Source organism: Hydractinia symbiolongicarpus, chromosome 13 (assembly GCF_029227915.1).
Source record: "Hydractinia symbiolongicarpus strain clone_291-10 chromosome 13, HSymV2.1, whole genome shotgun sequence".
NCBI classification, from domain to species: domain Eukaryota; kingdom Metazoa; phylum Cnidaria; class Hydrozoa; order Anthoathecata; family Hydractiniidae; genus Hydractinia; species Hydractinia symbiolongicarpus.
Window position 1 is genome coordinate 12,113,246 of NC_079887.1, and position 20,652 is coordinate 12,133,897.

The 20,652-nt window shown below is 34.7% G+C and overlaps 2 protein-coding genes across 2 annotated transcripts; both read right to left on the reverse strand.

The window, feature by feature from the left end:
* Window positions 1–107: 107 nt before the first annotated feature.
* Window positions 108–8,013, reverse strand: LOC130623079 (glutathione hydrolase 1 proenzyme-like). The gene is made up of 14 exons (XM_057438580.1): window positions 7,608–8,013; window positions 7,032–7,309; window positions 6,397–6,643; window positions 5,699–6,097; window positions 5,229–5,286; window positions 4,964–5,101; window positions 4,728–4,828; window positions 4,320–4,382; window positions 3,369–3,462; window positions 3,026–3,048; window positions 2,586–2,731; window positions 1,684–1,916; window positions 1,431–1,490; window positions 108–1,083 (listed from the first exon to the last, which is right to left on the reverse strand). Exons 1-14 carry the CDS (start codon window positions 7,801–7,803, stop codon window positions 777–779), a joined length of 2,343 nt encoding a protein of 780 aa, XP_057294563.1. The 5' UTR covers window positions 7,804–8,013; the 3' UTR covers window positions 108–776.
* A 1,579-nt stretch (window positions 8,014–9,592) lies between these two features.
* LOC130623419 (vacuolar protein sorting-associated protein 53 homolog) lies at window positions 9,593–20,347 on the reverse strand. Its single transcript, XM_057438905.1, has 22 exons — window positions 20,171–20,347; window positions 19,767–19,847; window positions 19,421–19,537; window positions 18,999–19,085; window positions 18,806–18,921; window positions 18,204–18,323; window positions 17,720–17,798; window positions 17,509–17,579; window positions 17,366–17,438; window positions 15,185–15,327; window positions 14,496–14,634; window positions 13,526–13,611; window positions 13,181–13,423; window positions 12,500–12,623; window positions 11,869–11,951; window positions 11,560–11,638; window positions 10,880–11,028; window positions 10,722–10,791; window positions 10,326–10,411; window positions 10,150–10,201; window positions 9,894–9,998; window positions 9,593–9,796 (listed from the first exon to the last, which is right to left on the reverse strand). The coding sequence occupies exons 1-22, from the start codon at window positions 20,273–20,275 to the stop codon at window positions 9,641–9,643; spliced, it is 2,364 nt and encodes a 787-aa protein (XP_057294888.1). The 5' UTR covers window positions 20,276–20,347; the 3' UTR covers window positions 9,593–9,640.
* Window positions 20,348–20,652: the final 305 nt, after the last annotated feature.

The window sequence follows — 20,652 nt, forward strand, 5'->3', positions numbered from 1 at the left end:
CTTCTAGAAATGAGGCGTATCATGAAATAAATGTTTATGTAACAAATAATTGAAACATGAGACTATATTTCGTATTGTTGAATTTCCAAATTTAAAGTATCTGAGTACCTAAAGTTATTTTATTGTCTTTGCATGTGAACGTATAAAAGCTGCTCTGTTCATGTGTAAATCTAGAGAAAGTTCATCGCATATAAATGTACTCGCCAACTTCTGCGTACATACTTCCACGTACTTCTCTCACAAATTAGACTTTTCAAGGGTGTAGAAGGACATTATGAATGGGAGATCTGGGTGGATATAACCTGCACTAGTAGCCTGCACTGTAGCTGTAAGTCCTTGGATCAGATTTCCCCAATATTCTTCCTTTATCTTCGATATAAATTCCTTGTAAAGCAGTCACGTATACAATCACATCTTTATCAATTTTATGGCCTAACTTTCTAAGACCCTCAAGTATATTTTCAGGTAACGAACGTGCTGGTTCAACTGATATGCCGATTCGATTTTGCTTTGTGTGTAGCCTGGGTCGAGTAATAGCTTCTCCTAATCCTTCACCAAATGACGTCATATACAACAAGCCCTAAAAATCAAACAAACCTAAAGCAGTCTATGCAACTTCTTTCCTAAGGCCCCTCTTTTTTTCGATGGAAAGAGTAATAAGAAAGGATGGATGCCTTTGTCTTGAGCAAGAGTTTCTAAAAAACCTTCCCATGTGAGTATATATTTGAGCTTTGGGCTATTACAATAAATGTGCTGGAAAATCAACTTCATCCTCATTATATTAGGAATTTCTTTGCTTGTTCTTTAAAGAAGACGAACAAAAAAGGAGAAAGAACGAAACGAATTATTCTTACCTGTACCATGGCGGATATTATGAGTTTCCCGCCCGAAGATCCCAAGACGATTTTTACGTTTCCGTGCTTATCAGTGAGAATGGTAGGCGCCATTGATGACTGAGGTGTTTTATTTGGTTGTGGTATGTTCATCTGGTTGATTTGGTTAGAAGGCTTTGATATAATAAAATCTGTTATTTGATTGTTGAATAGGATTCCAGTTTTAGGCGACATAACGCGAGATCCGTACCTTGGTAATGAACAAAAAAAATGTTTAAACACTCACGTCGCTTGCTTTTTTCTGAAGCCACTACCTTGAAACTGATATTGTTACCAATAACTAACTTTTTCAAGAACTACTTTTTACTACTAAGAATTTAGCACAATTTAAAGCAAAAAAGAGAAAGATTATCAATGAATACAACAAACTTTTTCTTTAGTAAGGAAAATGCATTAAATCATCAACGAAGTATATCACGAATCTTTCGTGTGTAAAAAGCTTAAGGGGATTAGTTTTTGTGGCAATTAATTTTCGCGAGTTTTGTGAATTATTCGCGAAAATATTCCCCGCAATAGTTGAAAAAGGCTTGTTTTTACGTTTTACTAGATATAAAATATATGTGGAATTTAACTTCAGCAGTCTTTATGTTATGTCCCCTGCAAAAAAAACTCCTGAAAAACGGTATAAATTTAGAAACATAATTTCATCAAATTATTTTTCTGCGAAATTCCTTGACAACATTTTGTCAATATAACAATATGATTGACAAATCTTGACAATCTGGGGTGGTGACGGAACGATTATTCAGTCCTTCATGAGTATAAAAAGTGCGCGTTCCCTATCACAAACAGTTGAAGATCTGAGTCTAAAAAAGTATTAGAAAAACATTGCTTGTACCACTTCCCAATCGTAGTTGTCATAGAAACAGCGTCACCGTTTGGTGCATAAACACTTATTTGCGATGTGCCGTAATCTGTAGGTTCTAGCCCATGACCATATGCTTTAAAATCTTGAATACCATTGTCTTTGATTTTCTGTCGAACTGTGTCGGCATAAACTTTACTGGTCATGTTTTCTAACCACTAAAACACGAAGAAGAAATATAAGCGTCGTGACACTAGGAAGCAGTCTCGTTGTGGAACGTGTATTTACTGAGACTATAATTTTGCCGCTTCGTAATAACACCTGAGACTTTTGGTTAGATCTACTAAAGCTGTAGTTAAGTCTGATGGTAGGCTAGCAACTGATTCATGTTTATTTACATTAAAGAAAACAAAATGGCCGATAAAAAGGCCCTAAGTAACAAATACTTAGTGGTTCAGACACTAAGTTTTTGTATAGGAGAGCCGTTCCTATGTAGGTAACAGGCACTACAAGCACGACAAAATTCATTTGTCAGTGTTCGAAGCAGCCTTAGTTCTTAGGACCTTAACCTAACTTGTGCAGACGTCAGCGCGACCAGTTGGGACTACTACGCACCTTCCGAAGTGAAATATTTGCAACCTACTGGCTGCTTAGTACTGGCCAAGTGACGCATGTTTTACCATTTTAGGTAACTTACCAAAAAAAAGATATTATGTCCAGAATTGTATTCTCGGTTACTTTTGTTTTAATCCAGAACAACCTTGTTGCCAGGTCTTTTGTTTCTCGCAAACGCCGCACTTATTAGCAAATCTAACCATCTGATATACAAAAAGAGACAACGGATCGTGGGATCGAGGTTAAGTCAAGAATTGATACTTAAATCTTACTTTTTGCACATAATCTTTATCAATAAAAGCAGGATCTCCAATATTGGCTTTCTGAGCGTAGCCGAACTTTATTGCTTCTAACATTCTGTGATACGTCAATACACTGCTGTTTCCATCTTTTAGATCATGTGGTTGAAAGTTATAACCTACGCAGAAAGGAATTAAAGTGGAAAATTTTGCGAAGAAGATTTAAATCTTTTTCAAAATGTAGATCCACATTGCGCGTGCACTTAGTCGAATATAGCGTGTAATAAGCCCTTAATCGATCGGCATCTATGTCTATATCCACTCATTTATTGGCTATCGGTGGCCTGTGGAGAAATCCACGGGTTCGCCCATCCTTTTTATACAGACAGAGCGACGGACGGACAGATTTTTTTTCAGTGCTTAAAGTACAAACAGAGCTTGAAAATATTTTATGTAAATTTTTTATTTTTTACTTGATAAATAGTTCGCTAAGCAACTACAAGAAAAGGGAAAGAAAAAAGAATACATTAAAGCAGTTTAGAAAGACTTATCATACAATCAGTGCTTAATAAATCTCTCGGACTTATAAACTTGCTAAATGTCCTTTTAAAATGTTTTGTGACAAATAAATTTTGTGAACAATCATTTTAACGATTTTTGCGATTATTAATTTTTTTGACAACCGTAGCTGTTGATTATCCCTTGATGTAGAAATAGCATGTCAAGTTGCCAAAAAATGCCAAAACCAACAAAAAAAACACATAGGTTTTAAAAGAATTTAAAAAGTTTTTTGGGAATAAATTTTCGTAACCAAACCTTTTCAAAATTTTGCGGGACTTTTTGCGATTTTGGCCAAAATTAGTAACTGTGACCCAGTGTTGAATGCCTGCGTTGAACGACCGGTTGAACGCTAAAGTAATAAACTGTGCCACAAATCCAGGTAGAGGTCTACAGTCTGCCGTCACTCAGGTAATAAAAGCGCACACGCCATGATAGTGTTTCGGGTGTAACATAATGTTTCAAAAAATACATTTATCACAGTGTACAACTCATTATCACCCAATCAAAAGCAACATTAGCCAACATTTTCTTACTTTATAGAATAATTTCTCGCAAAAATTTCAAAATTAATCGTGACACCCACTGGCTTAACGTTTATTATAGATGAAGCGTGTCGCACATAAGTATAGGCGTAAAGGCCCTTTTAGACGATAAATTATTCGCGTAAAGTTACTAAATATGGTTACAGAAAAATATTATCATAATTTAATTTATGTTCAAATACACTATGGGTTATTTAAGTGAAACTTTACAGCATGATAATTCTGTTGCTGAATTTGGAACCATGTACTATTGGATGTCGGTATTTATGATCCTTGTTAAACTATTGTTGAATAAAATCAAAACGTTAAGGGGGATTTTCACGAAGCGAATTAAACGGCGAATTGTATCTGAGCATGCGCAGTTTTGTTTATTTTGATTTTGCATCGAAATAGTCGCTTTGCTGAAAAGTAGAAACAGTTCCTACTTTTTCGCGGCTAAAGGTTTCGATGCTAGTTTTTGAACAATCAGAACGCGGTAACTAATGTAAACAATGACTTTGGCGCCTTATTTATTTTGTCGTGAAAATTAAAAAGCGAATTCGCCATCGAATTCGCTGTCGAATTCGCCGTTCAATTCGCTTCGTGAAAATCCCCCTTTAAACTAAATTATTTTTTTGCTTCTGGTAATAATTCTTTAATAATTTTTCGACCAATACACTACTACCTATTCCGTTAAGGATTCTATTTTTAACAAGCTTGGTGTATATTTTGTCCAATAGTTCACCGTCTAAAAGGGCCTTAATACTCTTTTTCAAAAAACTTTATCCGCAACTTTAACTTAAATAGAAGCACAGGAGACAGCCCAATGTTTGCCTGTCCAGCTTAACCAGTCACTAAGAAATTTATTTTGTGAAGTAAGTTTTTTGACAGTAAGGCTAAATAACAAAAGCTATAGTCTGATTAAGCATAAGAATCATAGATTAAGAATTTTGTTGTAGCCGACCCTATTTAGCTACTTTTACATTTTAAGGACTGTTTATATGAGCCCGGTTGGCGGGCTGACCAGTTCAATGAGATCTTGCTTCTTCCTCATTTTCTTAATATTATTGCTCATCTGTTTATATGGTCAAACGGGCTAGCTCAGTAGGCGTGATCTCGTTTCTCAGAGGTGGGATCCCGGTAGGCGAGATGAACATTTTCTCATGTAAACAGAAACAAAGCGGGCTAGCCCGCCTAGGAAAGATGGTTTATTATGCTCAACTAATAAAGTCCTTTGTTATGAAAAGTATTTCTTTTGTTCTACATTATTTAATGTTCTCATTAATCAGAGCCTAAGTAGTTTTTTTGTTCATATAAACAAAAGTTTACAGCCAGCCTGGCAAGTGAGCCGGCCTGCTTGTCGAGCCAGCCTGCCTCCATATAAACAGCACTTTAGTCAGAGGTAGCCTTGTAGATAGCAGCAAAAAATCAGATTGGTGAAGATAAGACAAAAATTTATAATGTTGCCTAGGATATAAAGCTCCTATATAAAACTGAAGAAAAACCTTAAAAGAATAGCAATAAAAAAGGCCAAATATCCGACGTTATGAATCTCCCTCAAAATCTTCGTTCGCAGCTAACCGTGTTTACGTACATGACTAAAACACGTGACAATATATATACCGTGTGAAGCATATGGAGAATAAATATTCCTATAGATACAAAGTATTAAAAAAAAGGTCAGGAGACCGACAAACCTCACAACAACACTATCGTAGCCAACCTCGTCCCAGGGTCTTGTGGCTCCTGAGCCGTTATTACGGAGTGGCCAACAATTTTTGCCGCTATCAACTTCATCAACAAGGCAAATAGCTCAGGAAACGAGGTTGTCTCGTAGCATGTTTGCTCAATCTGCATGTTATTTCGCGAAGAACTTGTATTGGTTATTACTAAAGCCTCGTGATTGGTCTATTACGCGTGAGCGGTCAAAACGAAGCCGGTCAAAAAACGGGTTCTGCCAGGATCGGAAAAAAGCTGCGGAAATAAAAGGATTTTTCCGGAGTAAAACTGCAGCGTAACCCTTATGAACACACCAGATAAGGTTATTATTAAAAAGACCTTAACTCTCAAAATAAACCATAAACATCTCACTCCACCTACCTTTTAAAATATTCAAGATATGCACCAAAATAGGGCCGCCTGTAGGAACAGTAGTCGCATATAACTTCATATTATTGTGTTCTGTTGTAACAAATTCTCTTTTTCTAATTTCATAATGCTTTAAATCGTCTAGTGTTATTATGCCTCCTACGTTTTGAATGTCTTTCACGATCTCTTCGGCGAGAGATCCATTATAAAACGTATGCGGGTTTTCTGCTATCCTTCTCAAAGTATTAGCTAGTCTTTTGTTATATAACATCTCTCCTAAGTCGACCAAGGAACCGTTTTTGAAAAGAATATCACTAAAATGAAGAGATGAATCAGGAGGAATAGGAAAATCTGGTTGTATCAACGTCACCAGAACTGATTACAACAAAATCGAAGTTATTCGAATGATGGAAAACTCGACCTTTTTTTCCATATAGTTTTCATTCTTTCTCTTGTGCCAGAAAAGAAATTCGAAGGTGGCATACAAAACCCCTTTACTATTTCCATTTGGCTGCATTTTCTGCTCTAGTGCAAAAAGCTCACGATTTTTTTTAGCGCGTGCGCACTCTAAAAAATTATGTTATAAGCCTCAATCTAGCACAATCCCCTATTATTTGATCGCCCTTCTAAAATAAGCGCCTCTTTGTAATAGTGCTTCGGGCGCTTAATCTAGCATTTGCGGTATATATAAACAAAGATTAAATACCTCAACACAGTTTTCTGTTTTAAATAGCGCAAATGAAACGTGGCTGTTTGATGAAGACGCATGGTCATTCGAAATCCGTTCTCACAAAGATCTATTGTTGGTTGTATTAAGTCTTTCCAATTTTGCTTCCCATACTTTTGATGAGCTGCATACAAACCTTTTACTTCGCCTGGTACAGCTATCACTAATCCTCCTGAATAAACAACAACAGGCATTTACCAGGCATAAGCAAGCATGTGTGTTGCGCAAATGGGATCTAAACAGCTTTGATAATGCTGATAACGATTGATAATGATATTACTCCTGTATGCGTTATCGGTAAAAAACAAGTCGGCAAAAAATTAGTCGGCAAGTATAAAAAGTCGGCAAAAGTATTAGACACTTGAACAAAACTTGGTCACTTTTGCCAACTAAATTTTTGAATTTATTTCCTTTTAAGAATAATTGCATAAAACAGACAATCGACATAAAGATGATCGGAAAAAAAGTCAAAAATAAAAGTTAGATCGGAAAAAGAAATATCGGCAAAAAGGTTTGGTCGGTAATAAAAAGTCGGCAAAAATTTTAGTCGGTAAAAAGTATTAGTCACCTAGCCAAAATTTAGTCGCTTTTTGCCGACTTTGTTTTTACCGATAAGGTATAGGAATTAAACTTACCATAATTGGAAGTTTTCCTCTTATCAAAAAATACATTAGGATTTGTAAGCTGTGGAGCAGTTTCTCTATAATCAAACGATTCCATTGTCTGTTTATCTCTCTTATAAACCAGCATAACGCCGCCTCCACCAATTCCAGCTGAGTGCATGCTGTATGTACCTAAGCAAAAACTTGTGGAGATAGCTGCGTCAACGGCGCTTCCTCCTTTCTTGAGAATATTTCTACCTAATAACAATAACACATATTTGCAGATTAAAATGGCGCCGGGGAATATGCAGAATAAAATTGCAGCCGTTTGCCATGCTTATTGTTCTAACTCTTATCAATATTTGACGCCTGGTTTTTTTATGCTACGGGTAATTTAATAAGGGAGTCTGAATTTGGCCTTGGGTATATTATATCTTATTGTTTTAAGCTAAAATTTTCACCATATCCATATAGAGCGGCAAGGGTAAAGGATAAAGCATAACAAAAGCATATCTCATCCCGTCATGTTCGTCGTAAATTATTAAAATTCACTTACCGATTTCAGCACAACGCACATTATCGGTTACAACTGCGCCATTTTGATACATCTCCGCCATCATGGACGACTTTACCTTTCCATGAAAATGACGTTTTTGTTGCAAGCAATAGAACGTAACAATGGCGCCCAAAGATACAGCTGTAACCATGGCTACACTGGTAACCACGGTAATCAAAAACTCTCGTTTTATCATTCTAATAGTACACGCGTATAATTTAGTTAATTTTTAACCTTATTGATTTAATTTATTTTAATCAACGATTTTAAAAAAGTCCATCGAGCGCACATATACGGAACGTTGTAAACATCCACAACTCTTCAGGGAACATTCAACATTCTGAATTAATTCTTCACGCTCGCTTAACTTTAGTTTACGGAACACCAATCTAGTTACTAGATCCTTTATGCAATTTGTTACGCATCAGATATTTTTCAGATGCGCAAGGGTGGCAAATGTTTTTCTTATCTGTGATTGTTCCATCTTCGGCTCACTAAAGAGCGCATCTTTTGATACCTCAGGTGCAGGTAGCCTTTACAAGATGTTTCATTTCGGGGGCACAATGAAAATTGTAGTCTTAATAAATGTTTATCTGACTTCGAAATATAACTCATTTCGGCGTTGGTGTCATTTCGGCCTCAAAATATTTATGTAAACACGATTGTTTAGTTTTAAATACTCAAAGGATGTTGGTTCTCTGCTAACTGCTAACTAGTACTACTACTCAAAAAATCGGCAACGACGAGCTAAGAGTTCAGCTATGAGCTAAGCAGGTACTTTTACGTTCACATTATGGGTCTTAACACACCATCGTCAGCCCATAGTTTTTTTCAAAATAAGTAAAAATTAAATGTTTGGGATTTAATTTTAAGATAAAACATAGTAACGCATAAAAACTATATTTTGCGAAATAATGCAAATAGTTAGGGAAAATATTTTATAACCAAAGGTAAACCATGGTACAAAATCAGCATTTTGTGTATTTGGAATTCGATTATACGTTTTTTATAAGAAAGGAACAGGAAGGTTTTAACATTGTTGTCAAGACAAATAATATTAACAATATTTCATGTGTTTTTAACAATTCCCTATTATGGTTTCACAATTATGGACCAAACTTAACGAAACATCAAAGACAGCTTTTGTGTCATTTTTAAAACACGGGAGAGGCCGCAAAGTCGCAACGTCTGCACACACAGAGAGGGCGTAAATTTTACTGGTAACATTCTTTAACGCGCCCTTATAACGAAATAATTCACGTCGTGGATCACAGGTCGCCTAATTGGGAAAAAAATAGTGGTGCTGATGTAAGCAACAATTTGCATGTTTTAAAACTATACATTCAACCAAACAACCTAAGATCCACCCAAAACCGCTGTAAACATTGACAATTAAAATTCAACAAGTGCAAGTTGTGCGACTGTAATATAGGAACAACCTGTGTAACCACTCGTGGCGGCTAAATTCAAAAGTAGCCGTTTTATTATATTTTGTCCTTGATTTTAGGTTTTGCAATGTGAAATCTTTAATGAATACATCAAAATGGATTGGTAACTAACTGCAACGCATACTTCAAAAGTAGATTGGTAACTAACTGCAATGCATACTTCAAAAGTAGATTGGTAACTAACTGCAATGCATATTTTAAAAGTAGATTGGCAACTAACTGTAATGCATATTTAAAAAGTAGATTGGTAACTAACTGCAATGCATACTTCCAAAATAGATGGTAACCAACTGCAATGCATACTTCAAAAGCAGATTGGTAACTAACTGCAATGCGTACTCCAAAAGTAGATTGGTAACCAATTGCAATGCATACTTCCAAAATAGCTGGTAACCAACTGCAATGCATACTTCAAAAGTAGATTGGTAACTAACTGCAATGCATACTTCATAAGTAGATTGGTAACTAACTTCATAAGTAGATTGGTAACTAACTGGATAATACGGATTCGTTGTCTTCAGCAAACAATATAAAGCGTACAGTAAAAAAAATATTTATTTACTAAGACGAAATGAATTACATCCGTTAGAATTGTTTTTTGATTAGCTTTTCAAGTCTTTTAATTCGACTCGAGTCCGTCACTACAGCTGTCTCCCTGACAACGTCGCCAGTTGTCGCTGACGATGCCATTCGCGAACGAAATATATCCAGCATGCCGTGTTGCTCACTGCGCCTTAAGCCCTATCGAAAAATATCAAATATGAGCAACGTTTACTGAAATTACATTTTTCTACAAGCAGGTATTAAGTACTCCTTCACATTCTAAGATTTTTCTTACCTTCATATCGAGGAGTTTTTGGAAATTTGAAGTGTCAGCATCATTAAGTAGTTTAATATAACTGTCAACAAAACTTGCTTGAGGGTTATGAGGCGACATGACAACCTGAAAAATAAGAACATAAAACTCAAGCGCATGACAAAATGTGGAACCGATGACGTATGAAGTATCTTTTCAATCACGGACTCAAAAATCCTGGAGGAGGAAATGATAGATGTGTTATGAAATCTATAAAAAATAAATTCAAAAGTGTTACCTTTAAAATCATTTCTGCTTTCGACATTCCCTTTATTACAACTTTAGTGAAACTAAAAAATAGATAAATAAGTCGATTTATAAACGCAATTAAATATATGGCTGGAAAATATAAGTTCTTTAACAAATTAAAGAGCGAAGCATGGCCTCACATACAAAACGAAGAATTCGTTTTACCTAGCGGCAGGTTTTCTTTGGACAGCTGAGCCAAGCAAAGGCAAGTCAAGCAATGCTGTTTTGATTGAATGAGTATCCAGCAGCAACTAAATAAAGGATGGGATGCGTTTTCAATACATTGAATTTCGTGTATCCGTAGCACAGCTATAAAATCGCGCAGAAACAGAAAACGGGTATTAGTACAAGAGACTCGCGCATATATTCGGGGTTTGTCGCCCTTTATATATAGCGCATTTCGTGTATCCGTAACACAGCTATAAAATCGCGCAGAGACAGCTATTGCTACTTTGATATCATCTTGGGCAAAACACAGGTATGATTAACATGAAAAAGAATATTTTTCTGAAATGCTTTACGTATCCATAAAAAATTTAGAAACATCAGCAACTTTCTTACCTGTTCGGCTCCAACAGCTGACAGAGGTTTGCATTTATATATATTATTGATGAATCGAGGAATGAAAGAACTAAAAGACATAAAACATTAAAGTTACTCACATCCAGGTCAAAATATCTGGCAAGAGAGATTAAAAAATATATCAGGAGTAACCGCACTTTACGAATTTGATGCAAAATTGAGTAAAATATTTGCGAGATGAATACAAATTGTCGCGAATAACAGGAATGGTCTGGCGCAAGTGAGACACAATAGCGGTTACATATCCACTTTGATCGCCTACTGATTCTATACTTTGCCAATGTACCTATAATAAAACATAACGATTTCATACAAAGCTCGTGGTCAACCTTTTAAAAAAACAAACTCCTTTAAATCTATACTTTCGAATCATAATCAATTCAAACGAATCAATTAACGTCCACTCTCCCCTAAAAACCTGCTGAAAACTTTCAGCATATGAATTTGTGACAAGTGACAGTTCGGGAACTACGCAGGTACCACCTTCAACTAGAAAGTTAGGTTCCCATATAGGTAAAATTTATAATTCAGACGACCTTTGTGTATTTTACAGGCTAGAATACATAAATTCCATTAAAAATCTATAGTGCCATTGGATAGAGCTCAAAGAGAGGATGAAAAATTGAATTGTATATCCAATCTTCACAGAGTCACGGCCCATTAAATGTTCCAAAACGGTCTAAATTTGACATTTCATGCTAATGTCAGCATTTCTTGCCTAAAAAGCCCATAAATTAATAAACACTCCTGACTCTTCTAGATCCTTCTTGAGATTATCAAACATATTCAAATTTCTAAGTTTTCCAAGAATTTGTACCTTAACCATAGCAACGAGTGGTGGCTCACAAGCATTTTCTAAATCTTGTACCAGCAGCTGAATAGAACTTGATATTACTCTAAAGGGAAATACCACTAACTAGAATTACCAAAAAAATAATTTCCTGCTAAAATAAGCTACAAAATAAGCTGTTGAATGACTTAACAGAAGTGAACAGAGGGGTTATTTACTTATCTCCTTAAAAGGAAAAAACTTTGAACAATAATTTTCTGAAAAAAGGGAAGATTATATCCTTCAAGACAATCAAGAATTTATTTTTAAAGCTAATAAAAATGAGTTTGGACTTACGAATGAAACAAATCTTGTTCTGTACTCATATCCACTTTCTCTGTAAATTTAGCTTCGATTTTTTCTTGAAGCTTATCTTGTAGCTAAAGAAATATTATATATTAAAAAAACATTGCCTTGCTATTTACAGTCAGTAGGCCTTGTAGTAGACCGTTCGCTTCCAGCGCAAAGGTCTTGGATTTAAACCCCGGCTGAGTCCAGCTAAAGACTACAAAAGTGTAAATTCATTCTTTCTGCTTAGCGCTCAGCATGAGAAAAGGGTTGATATTTTAGGCTGTTGTCTAGTTGAGCGACTACTGTGCTTGCACGGCTTTTGTTACTTAAAGATGGCTATAAATGCACCAGGACACTCTTCACACTACCCGTATTAATAGCAGTACCAACAAGAACTGAGACGGCTATGCCGAGTAAATAAATCTAATAAAACATAATATTGACACATACTAAAATCCATTTTCTAAAGTTTCTAAACTGTCACGACTTACGTTCTTACAAGCTGCGATACAGCATCAGTGGGACGGGCTTACTACAATACAGCATCAGTGGGACGCGCATACTACAATACAACATCAGTTGGCCGCGCATACTACAATACAACATCAATGAAACGCGCATACTACGAACTACAGACCTGCTGTGTGGTTTCTTGACAATACTCGGCTGTAGTTAAGATACAACATATTAATCGCTTCTCTTCTTCGTTAAACTTAACATCGGAATCTTTTAGTATACTTGCCAATCCACTTGAAGAGACTCTAAGAAGCAGGATTGACTATACTAATATGGAAATGTTTTCGGAGAGATAACCATGCTTATGGAAATTTCTCAAAAGCTAATACACCGTTTTCTCAAAAGATAATGGCGTTTAAATGAACGCTTTAAGAGTCGTAGTTAAACAATTTAGTACCCAGATCATCTACAGTACATAAAGAAATGTGTAATTACTGTTCAAATTATCTTAAACTTTGAAATTGTGCGTTTGTAAATATTTTATTAAGTTTACACAAAAGTTTGAGAATCTTCCACACTTCAAATTACTTTACTCTAAGTACGAAAGAACATTTTGCTGAAATAAGATAATTAAAACAACGGTTAAAGGTGACCAATGACTTTAGGACAACGCAAATAAAAGAACAAAAAACAAAACAAGAAAAACACTCCCCCAAAAAACACTCCTATAATAGAATTAAACAGGATTTTATTTTGCGAAGGATTCCTTTCTATTTAATTACAAAACTTCAGGGCTTATAAAGAAAGAGGCATTCTGATTCGTTGGAATATCCTGACTGTCGAAATCGGAAGATCCACTTACTTGGGCAAATTTCCAGTCAATAACTTATTCGAATATTCCGTCAAATATTTCTTGAACGTATCTGTCAATGACAACAAGGCTTTACCCGTGCTTAACTGGATACACTGAACCATGCACTTCTTATAAAACACAAACAATTCTCCAGCACTTGGAAGTACGGTTCCTTCAGTGTCCTCACCTAGCTTGGGAACACCCTGAATTTTCAAATCAGCTATAAACTTTTCGATTAAGTCTGCAAGGTTTCTATGAAGAAGGAAGAGTGATTCAGTTTACCATTTGATTGACAACTAGCATTTGATTGACAACTAGCAGCTGAATGTTAACATGTAGTGCAAGCATGATTACCTGTCCTGAGCTTCGATATATACATGTAGATGGCTCTCAAAACTTTTGCATATTAATCCATTGAAATGAGATTCACCAGGACTTTCCTAAAAAAATGATCAGTGGACTTATAAAAAGGAAAGAAGTTGCACAAAAGCAGCAGTTTGCTGATAAATATTTTTCTTTATTGTAGGAAAAACAGAGAAAAAACTATCCAACAAAAAACGCCAGCCATTTTTAAGCACTATTACAACAGAGTTGTTGTTGACAGATAAAATTTCTACAAAACACATGTAAATTCTGTTTTAGACATAATTGTTTTGTGGGTTGTTTGCCAGGGAAGGAGTTTGTTCTGAAATGACCAATCAAATCATCGATAGACGCGAATATGCGTAACCCATGTGTTAGCGTAGGTGTCAGATCCCTGTTCTGCCGTATGCGCTAAGCCTGTTGCCCTACTCTCTAAGCTACCAGAAATGGCAGTCAAACTATAAGGCATCAGTGTGCTGTGTTTTACACCATCTCTTGCATTTGAAAAGTCATTTAATTATCAATAGCTACTAGAAAGGGCTTTTAACATTTCTTTTTACGGCATTTTTTTACCCAGAAAACATTTAAAAGAACATAAAAACTAAACAGTGGCCATTAAGTTTCAAGAGTTAACTCCAGGACTTTTTCTACGAGTTGTCTAAGTTTTTTCCCCGGAGTAATTTTGTCCGACAAAAAAAAAATTTTACAAGAAAAAAATAGTGAATGAATCCATAACCTGACGATTAGAGAAATGAACATCGACAAAAAACAAAAGCTAAGAAAAAAAAATTTTCTAGATGTCTCTTAACTTTGCAGCTTTTCAGGTGCATATTACATTTGCAGGAGTTTTAAGGTGTAGTGATCACTCTGCCTAAGCTTGAAAATCTGTTTGGTTTGAGTCGCGTTTTACGTGTTAAGCAGAGCAGCCAGCTTTACATACAAATACACATAAAACACGCACCTTCGCCCCTTTTAAATGACTGTATGCAAATCGTTTGGCAAGAAAAGCTTCAAAAGTTGTCGTTCTTTGTATCGCAAACAGGAGTAACTTGACATCAATTTCGTTTGATTTTTGAACCATTATTTTCTCTAGTTCTCTCCTAAACATAAATATGAAAGAATAAATAATTTAATAAATAATTATAAACCTATAAAATGATTTATTTAATGAACAAATGGACGCAACGATTCGACTGAGCACCATATGAAAGCAAAAATAAAGGAAAAAACATTTTACAACGGTGGAAAAAATTAAGTTTATAAAAAAACTACCCAGGACTCAGTATTTTCAGTTGCTTAATAAATTTTAAGAAAATGAGAAATTTCGTATTTAGTAAAAAAAAGTGAAGCATTTGTAAAGCAAAAAAAAAAATAAAGAAAATGTTTGATACAATGTAACCAGCATATTATTGCTCGTCATCATAGTTTTGTTTTTGGACTAAAGTAATTCAAAAAAACTTGTTTTGCTATTGTTTGTCGTACAGAGTTAAAATGGCGAAGAATTAATTCCCTATACGACATTACAATGACAAGAGTTTTTAAGGGACAAATAAATTTGAAATCAACCTGTAGAAAACAGCACTCAAAGCTGATTGGTTAAAAAAACAGGTTTATTTAAATCAGAGAAATGCCAACCACAGCCAGTCTTACTTGGTTATGTTACAAAATTCCACACAAATCCGCTCCTCAGTGGCCCACTCATCAGGAAATGTGGCAGAGAAGTTTTCTTCGAATTGGATCAGAATTCTTTTCATCCACGAGTATCTGCGATCTATCTTGTCAATCCAAGCAACCTGTGAAACGTTAGAAAGAAAACACAAGCTACACTAATTGTAGATGGAACAAGAAAGCTTGAAAGTCTGCCCAATGATGACAAAATCAAGACTATTGTAGGAGTTTTAGAAATTTTCTTCCTCAAACAAGTAGTTAAAAAAAATAACAATTTAAACAGCATTTCACCGAAATTTTTGAGGAAGACAGGTTTTTATTTTTAATAACTTTTGTTATAGATTATGCATAGGGTAGAAATTTCCCAACTTTAACTTTTCCCTGTTACAAGAAGATGTGGAAAGTCCCCTCCCCTAATAGGACTAACAATATTTGCTAAGTATCATGTACTAAAGATGAAAAGAAAAAATTAGGTTTAAATTGTTTTTTTAAAGTTTCAAGTTTTTTACTCAGGTATGTAAAATCTTAAGATGATTTCACATGTCCCAGTAAGTGGCGGCCAGTCTGCCATAAATGCAACTATGACAAATTATTTCAAGAAATAAACAAAACATAGAATCTCTTTTTGTGTGTACAGCAGAAAAGCAAGGATTTGGGTTACACAGTACAGTATCAGCCAACTTTGGACTAAATCACGTCTAAATTTACAACAGGAGTGCAGAGGTTTAGATTACACAGTACAGTATCAGCCAACTTTGGACTAAATCACGTCTAAATTTACAACAGGAGTGCAGAGGTTTAGATTACACAGTACAGTATCAGCCAACTTGGGATTAAATTACGTCTAAATTTACAACAGGAGTGCAGAGGTTTAAATTACACAGTACAGTATCAGCCAACTTGGGATTAAATTACGTCTAAATATACAACAGGAGCGCAGAGGTTTAAATTACACAGTACAGTATCAGCCAACTTGGGATTAAATTACGTCTAAATTTACAACAGGTGTGCAGAGGTTTAAATTACACAGTACAGTATCAGCCAACTTGGGATTAAATCACGTCTAAATTTAGAACAGGTGTGCAGAGGTTTAGATTACACAGTACAGTATCAGCCAACTTGGGATTAAATTACGTCTAAATTTACAACAGGTGTGCAGAGGTTTAAATTACACAGTACAGTATCAGCCAACTTGGGATTAAATCACGTCTAAATTTAGAACAGGTGTGCAGAGGTTTAGATTACACAGTACAGTATCAGCCAACTTGGGATTAAATTACGTCTAAATTTACAACAGGTGTGCAGAGGTTTAAATTACACAGTACAGTATCAGCCAACTTGGGATTAAATTACGTCTAAATATACAACAGGAGCGCAGAGGTTTAAATTACACAGTACAGTATCAGCCAACTTGGGATTAAATCACGTCTAAATTTACAACAGGAGTGCAGAGGTTTAGATTACACAGTACAGTATCAGCCAACTTGGGATTAAATTACGTCTAAATATACAACAGGAGCGCAGAGGTTTAAATTACACAGTACAGTATCAGCCAACTTGGGATTAAATCACGTCTAAATTTAGAACAGGTGTGCAGAGGTTTAGATTACACAGTACAGTATCAGCCAACTTGGGATTAAATTACGTCTAAATTTACAACAGGAGTGCAGAGGTTTAGATTACACAGTACAGTATCAGCCAACTTGGGATTAAATTACGTCTAAATTTACAACAGGAGTGCAGAGGTGTAGATTACACAGTACAGTATCAGCCAACTTGGGACTAAATTACGTCTAAATTTACAACAAGAGTGCAGAGGTTTAGATTACACAGTACAGTATCAGCCAACTTGGGATTAAATTACGTCTAAATTTACAACAGGAGTGCAGAGGTTTAGATTACACAGTACAGTATCAGCCAACTTGGGACTAAATTACGTCTAAATTTACAACAGGTGTGCTAGGATAGTATTACCTAAGTTGGGCTTGAAATCATAATTATATATTATAGTGTGTAGAAATCTTACCAAGGGATAAGAACATATTAAGAAAAACACTATGATTCCTTAACTTTAACAAGTTAGGTTAAATCCCTTGCAGGATTTCAGAAATCCTAACCTAACAGACATTGTTGTTATATGAAACACAGGTCTGGTATACTTACATCAAAGCTCTCATTAAATATATTTAGGTAGTCAGACAATTGAAGTTTGATGAACCACGACAGTAATTCATCTCTAAAAGACGGGGATATATTGTTACAATCACAGTAGTGACACAAACAACAAAGTTAAAAAAACTACTTACTTAATTTTGGGATCTAACACGTTTACGACTTTGCACGAATCTGCAAGCAGTGAGTTTGGACCAGCTGGAGGCTACAATTTAACATTGAAAATCAAAAGTAAGTATATCCTAAAGACAGCTATATGGTTATATAACAATGAAGGTAATGGAAGTTATTACAAACAATAACACACACATACAATAGAGAAAGAAGGAAAAAAGGTGGTGTTACCTTGAGTTCTGGATGTGATAAACTTTCTTTAAAATCAGCAAGGATTTGTGAACCTAAATCGGCTTGGATAATATGAACTCTAAGGAAGAAAAATAATGCAAATTCTATTATTTTCATTTGCGATTAAATATTACTTATGGGTTAAACAAGAAGAGAAAATTAGTCCTGCAATTTTTTGACTTCAACATGAAAGCACTATGCATTTATTTGAGGGCCTACTCAAGAAAAGAGCAGTTATTTGAGGGAGGGTGTGCTTTTCTCAAGGAGGGGTGCTTATTTTAGGGAGGGGGTAATTGAGGGGATACTAATTCAAGGAAGTGGGTACTTATTCACAGAAGGGGGCGTTTCTTTATGAAAGGGGTGCTTCTTTAAAAAAGTGGTACTTAATTAATGCACCCTTGTATCTTCATGTCTTTTGCTTATTCTTTTTTATCTAATACCAATATTAAGAAGAAAAAATAAAAAATATAAAAAGTATCAATACCTGTCAGCTAATTGTTTGATCTGTGGGATACTTGTGTATTTTTTAAAATGATCAAGCACGTTAACAACACCTTGTAATAAATTTGCTATTTCGCCATATTGACGATTTTTTGTCAGCACACTAAAACACAAAAAACTTAAGAAATTAAAAATACGGAGGAATAACTATTTTTAATAGTTTCATAGTTTCATGTTACAGGTAAGATATAAACTAGTTAAAACTGCCAGTCCACTGTACTCTACAAACGACGTGAGGTCAAATTTACCCTTGGGTGGGTAACAATAGTAAAATTAGTATAGGGATGGAAGACCTCACTGTCCAAACGAAGTCTCTTATAGCAGAGAATTCCATCTTATTAAAATACTCTTTATACGTACCAGAAATGATATTTCAAACCGCAATAAAATTTCGTTCTATTTATATGGACTCCTTCTTATTGGTGTTGTATGAACTGCACATGTGTAATAACTTTGTACACATGAAATCATTTAATCAAAAGGAAATTTTTAGTCTGTCCCCAAAAATCAAAGTTCATGTAAATGCTGCCTAAATTTAAACTATACATTTATACAATTTATTCTACGCTCGCAAATAATACATACGCCAGTGAATCAACACCACCAACCAGCATGTGCAAATGATTTAACGTTGTTATTGATGACGTCAGATGTCGTTTACCATGATCCAGTTGTTTTATGTCTCGTGTAATTTCTTTGACCTAAAAAAAAATATCAAAACAGCTGAATATGGAAAAGTGAAATAATTAATTTTGCTAAGTTTAACAACTTCACCAACCATTTCTTCCGATTTATCTGCTTTTTCTTTGATATCTTTAATTTTAGAAAACACTTCGTGAATAGATTCTTTCGCATCTTCTAGTGCCTGAACAAAATATAAAAATAACAAAAATTATATCCTTGTTGGACAACTCGACTGAAGTAGTATATTATTGGTCCATTTCAAATAAAAGTAATTTAAACAGGATTTTAAGATACTGTTATAAAGGTAGTCTTTTTTACACATGATCAGATTATTGAAAAAAAATGGTATGAAAAATATCTAGAAGCGACAAGATTTTGAACTTCAGCCAGTTAGAGTAAACCCAAGAAAATTCTGTTTTGCCAGTGCTATTTTGGATATAGGTTTGGTAGCAACGAAAAAAAATTTTTTAGATTACTTTCAGCAAAAAGCAATGATGTATCTGAATGCGCTCATACCTGTTTACCGTTACTTTCAACATCTGTTTGACTTCGTATTGATGTGCGAATTTCATCATCAAGTTTGCGAATACGCAAGCGTATCCGTGCTACAACATCATCAATATTTGCCAGTGACTGTGAAATAAAAAAAGTATTTTTGGCATACAAAAACAACAACAACTACAGCAACTATAACCACAGCAACAAAGCATAAGAAAAAATTATTGAGGAAGAAGGTCGACAGCAGTTTATAAATAAAAAAATATTAAAAGTCACCAAATTGCAGGACAAATATTTTTAATCTCTATCTGATCACACATGGCTATCCTGTTATGGTATTAATATTACAGAAGAAGAATCATACCTGTTCTGTTGGAAACAACGTGTTTATGTAATCCACAGGATTAAAATCTTTGCCATCTAATGGATCAGAAGTAGTGACAACCTGTGAAACAACATGTTGTATTTCAAATTTTTACAAAAAACAGTGGTTATTCAAAAAAGGTACAGATAACGAAAAATTATAACATAAAGATATTTGACTTAAGACAGTAACTAGTAACTGATACCAAAAAACAAACTGTGAACATTAATAACATTACGACAACAAAAACAAAAAAATCTAAAGGAACATAGCTACAACTTTGAGGAACCTCTTATTTTTACGTGGCATAATTATTTTTAAATACAAGAGCAAGGCCTGTGTTAAAAGTAATTGCAGATACCATTATTCATTTCTAAAAAAACATTCCTACTTATATTACCTACCTCTTTTAATGCCACTTCAACTTCTTCAGGAAATTCTAAACCTTCAGACATTAACTGCCCTGGTCCAATGATACCGACACCTCCATCATCGTCAACTGTGTCCATCACAGCAAATTCTTTTATATGCTCATTTTGTTTAATATTTATATACTTATACTACTAAAATAGTTAACAATATTCTACATCAGCATAAAATTAGAACTTAGCAAAAGTTTTTACAAGCTACAAACATTTTACTTGTTAAAATTCTAAAAAACATATCCTGATGATTAAAGAGAAACTGGGTGGAGAATTAGTGTTAATCAAATTTCGTAGATTTTTTCTTTCTAAATTTAAAGAGACTTTTATGTTAATAAGTTCTTACAGCGCCTTAATTTTCGCATGTTTTATATGACAACAAAACTTAATATTTCTTATGACACATTAAGCAAGAAAAATATAAACATAAACAAAAGAAAAATCTTATTTTTACCAGGGTATTA

Excerpts from the sequence above, each read along its gene's own strand:
- LOC130623079 (XM_057438580.1), bottom strand. The coding sequence starts at position 7,803 with ATGATAAAACGAGAGTTTTTGATTACCGTGGTTACCAGTGTAGCCATG. Across the intron at positions 5,287-5,698 it reads GTTTATGGTTTATTTTGAGA|GAATATTTATTCTCCATATG; the intron begins GTTAAGGTCTTT and ends TTGTATCTATAG. Across the intron at positions 5,102-5,228 it reads TTGTCACGTGTTTTAGTCAT|GCAACATTATAAATTTTTGT; the intron begins GTACGTAAACAC and ends TTTATATCCTAG.
- LOC130623419 (XM_057438905.1), bottom strand. The coding sequence starts at position 20,275 with ATGGACACAGTTGACGATGATGGAGGTGTCGGTATCATTGGACCAGGG. Across the intron at positions 14,635-15,184 it reads GAATTTTGTAACATAACCAA|GAGAGAACTAGAGAAAATAA; the intron begins GTAAGACTGGCT and ends ATTTATGTTTAG. Across the intron at positions 10,412-10,721 it reads CAGCTGTTGGAGCCGAACAG|TTGCTGCTGGATACTCATTC; the intron begins GTAAGAAAGTTG and ends TCCTTTATTTAG.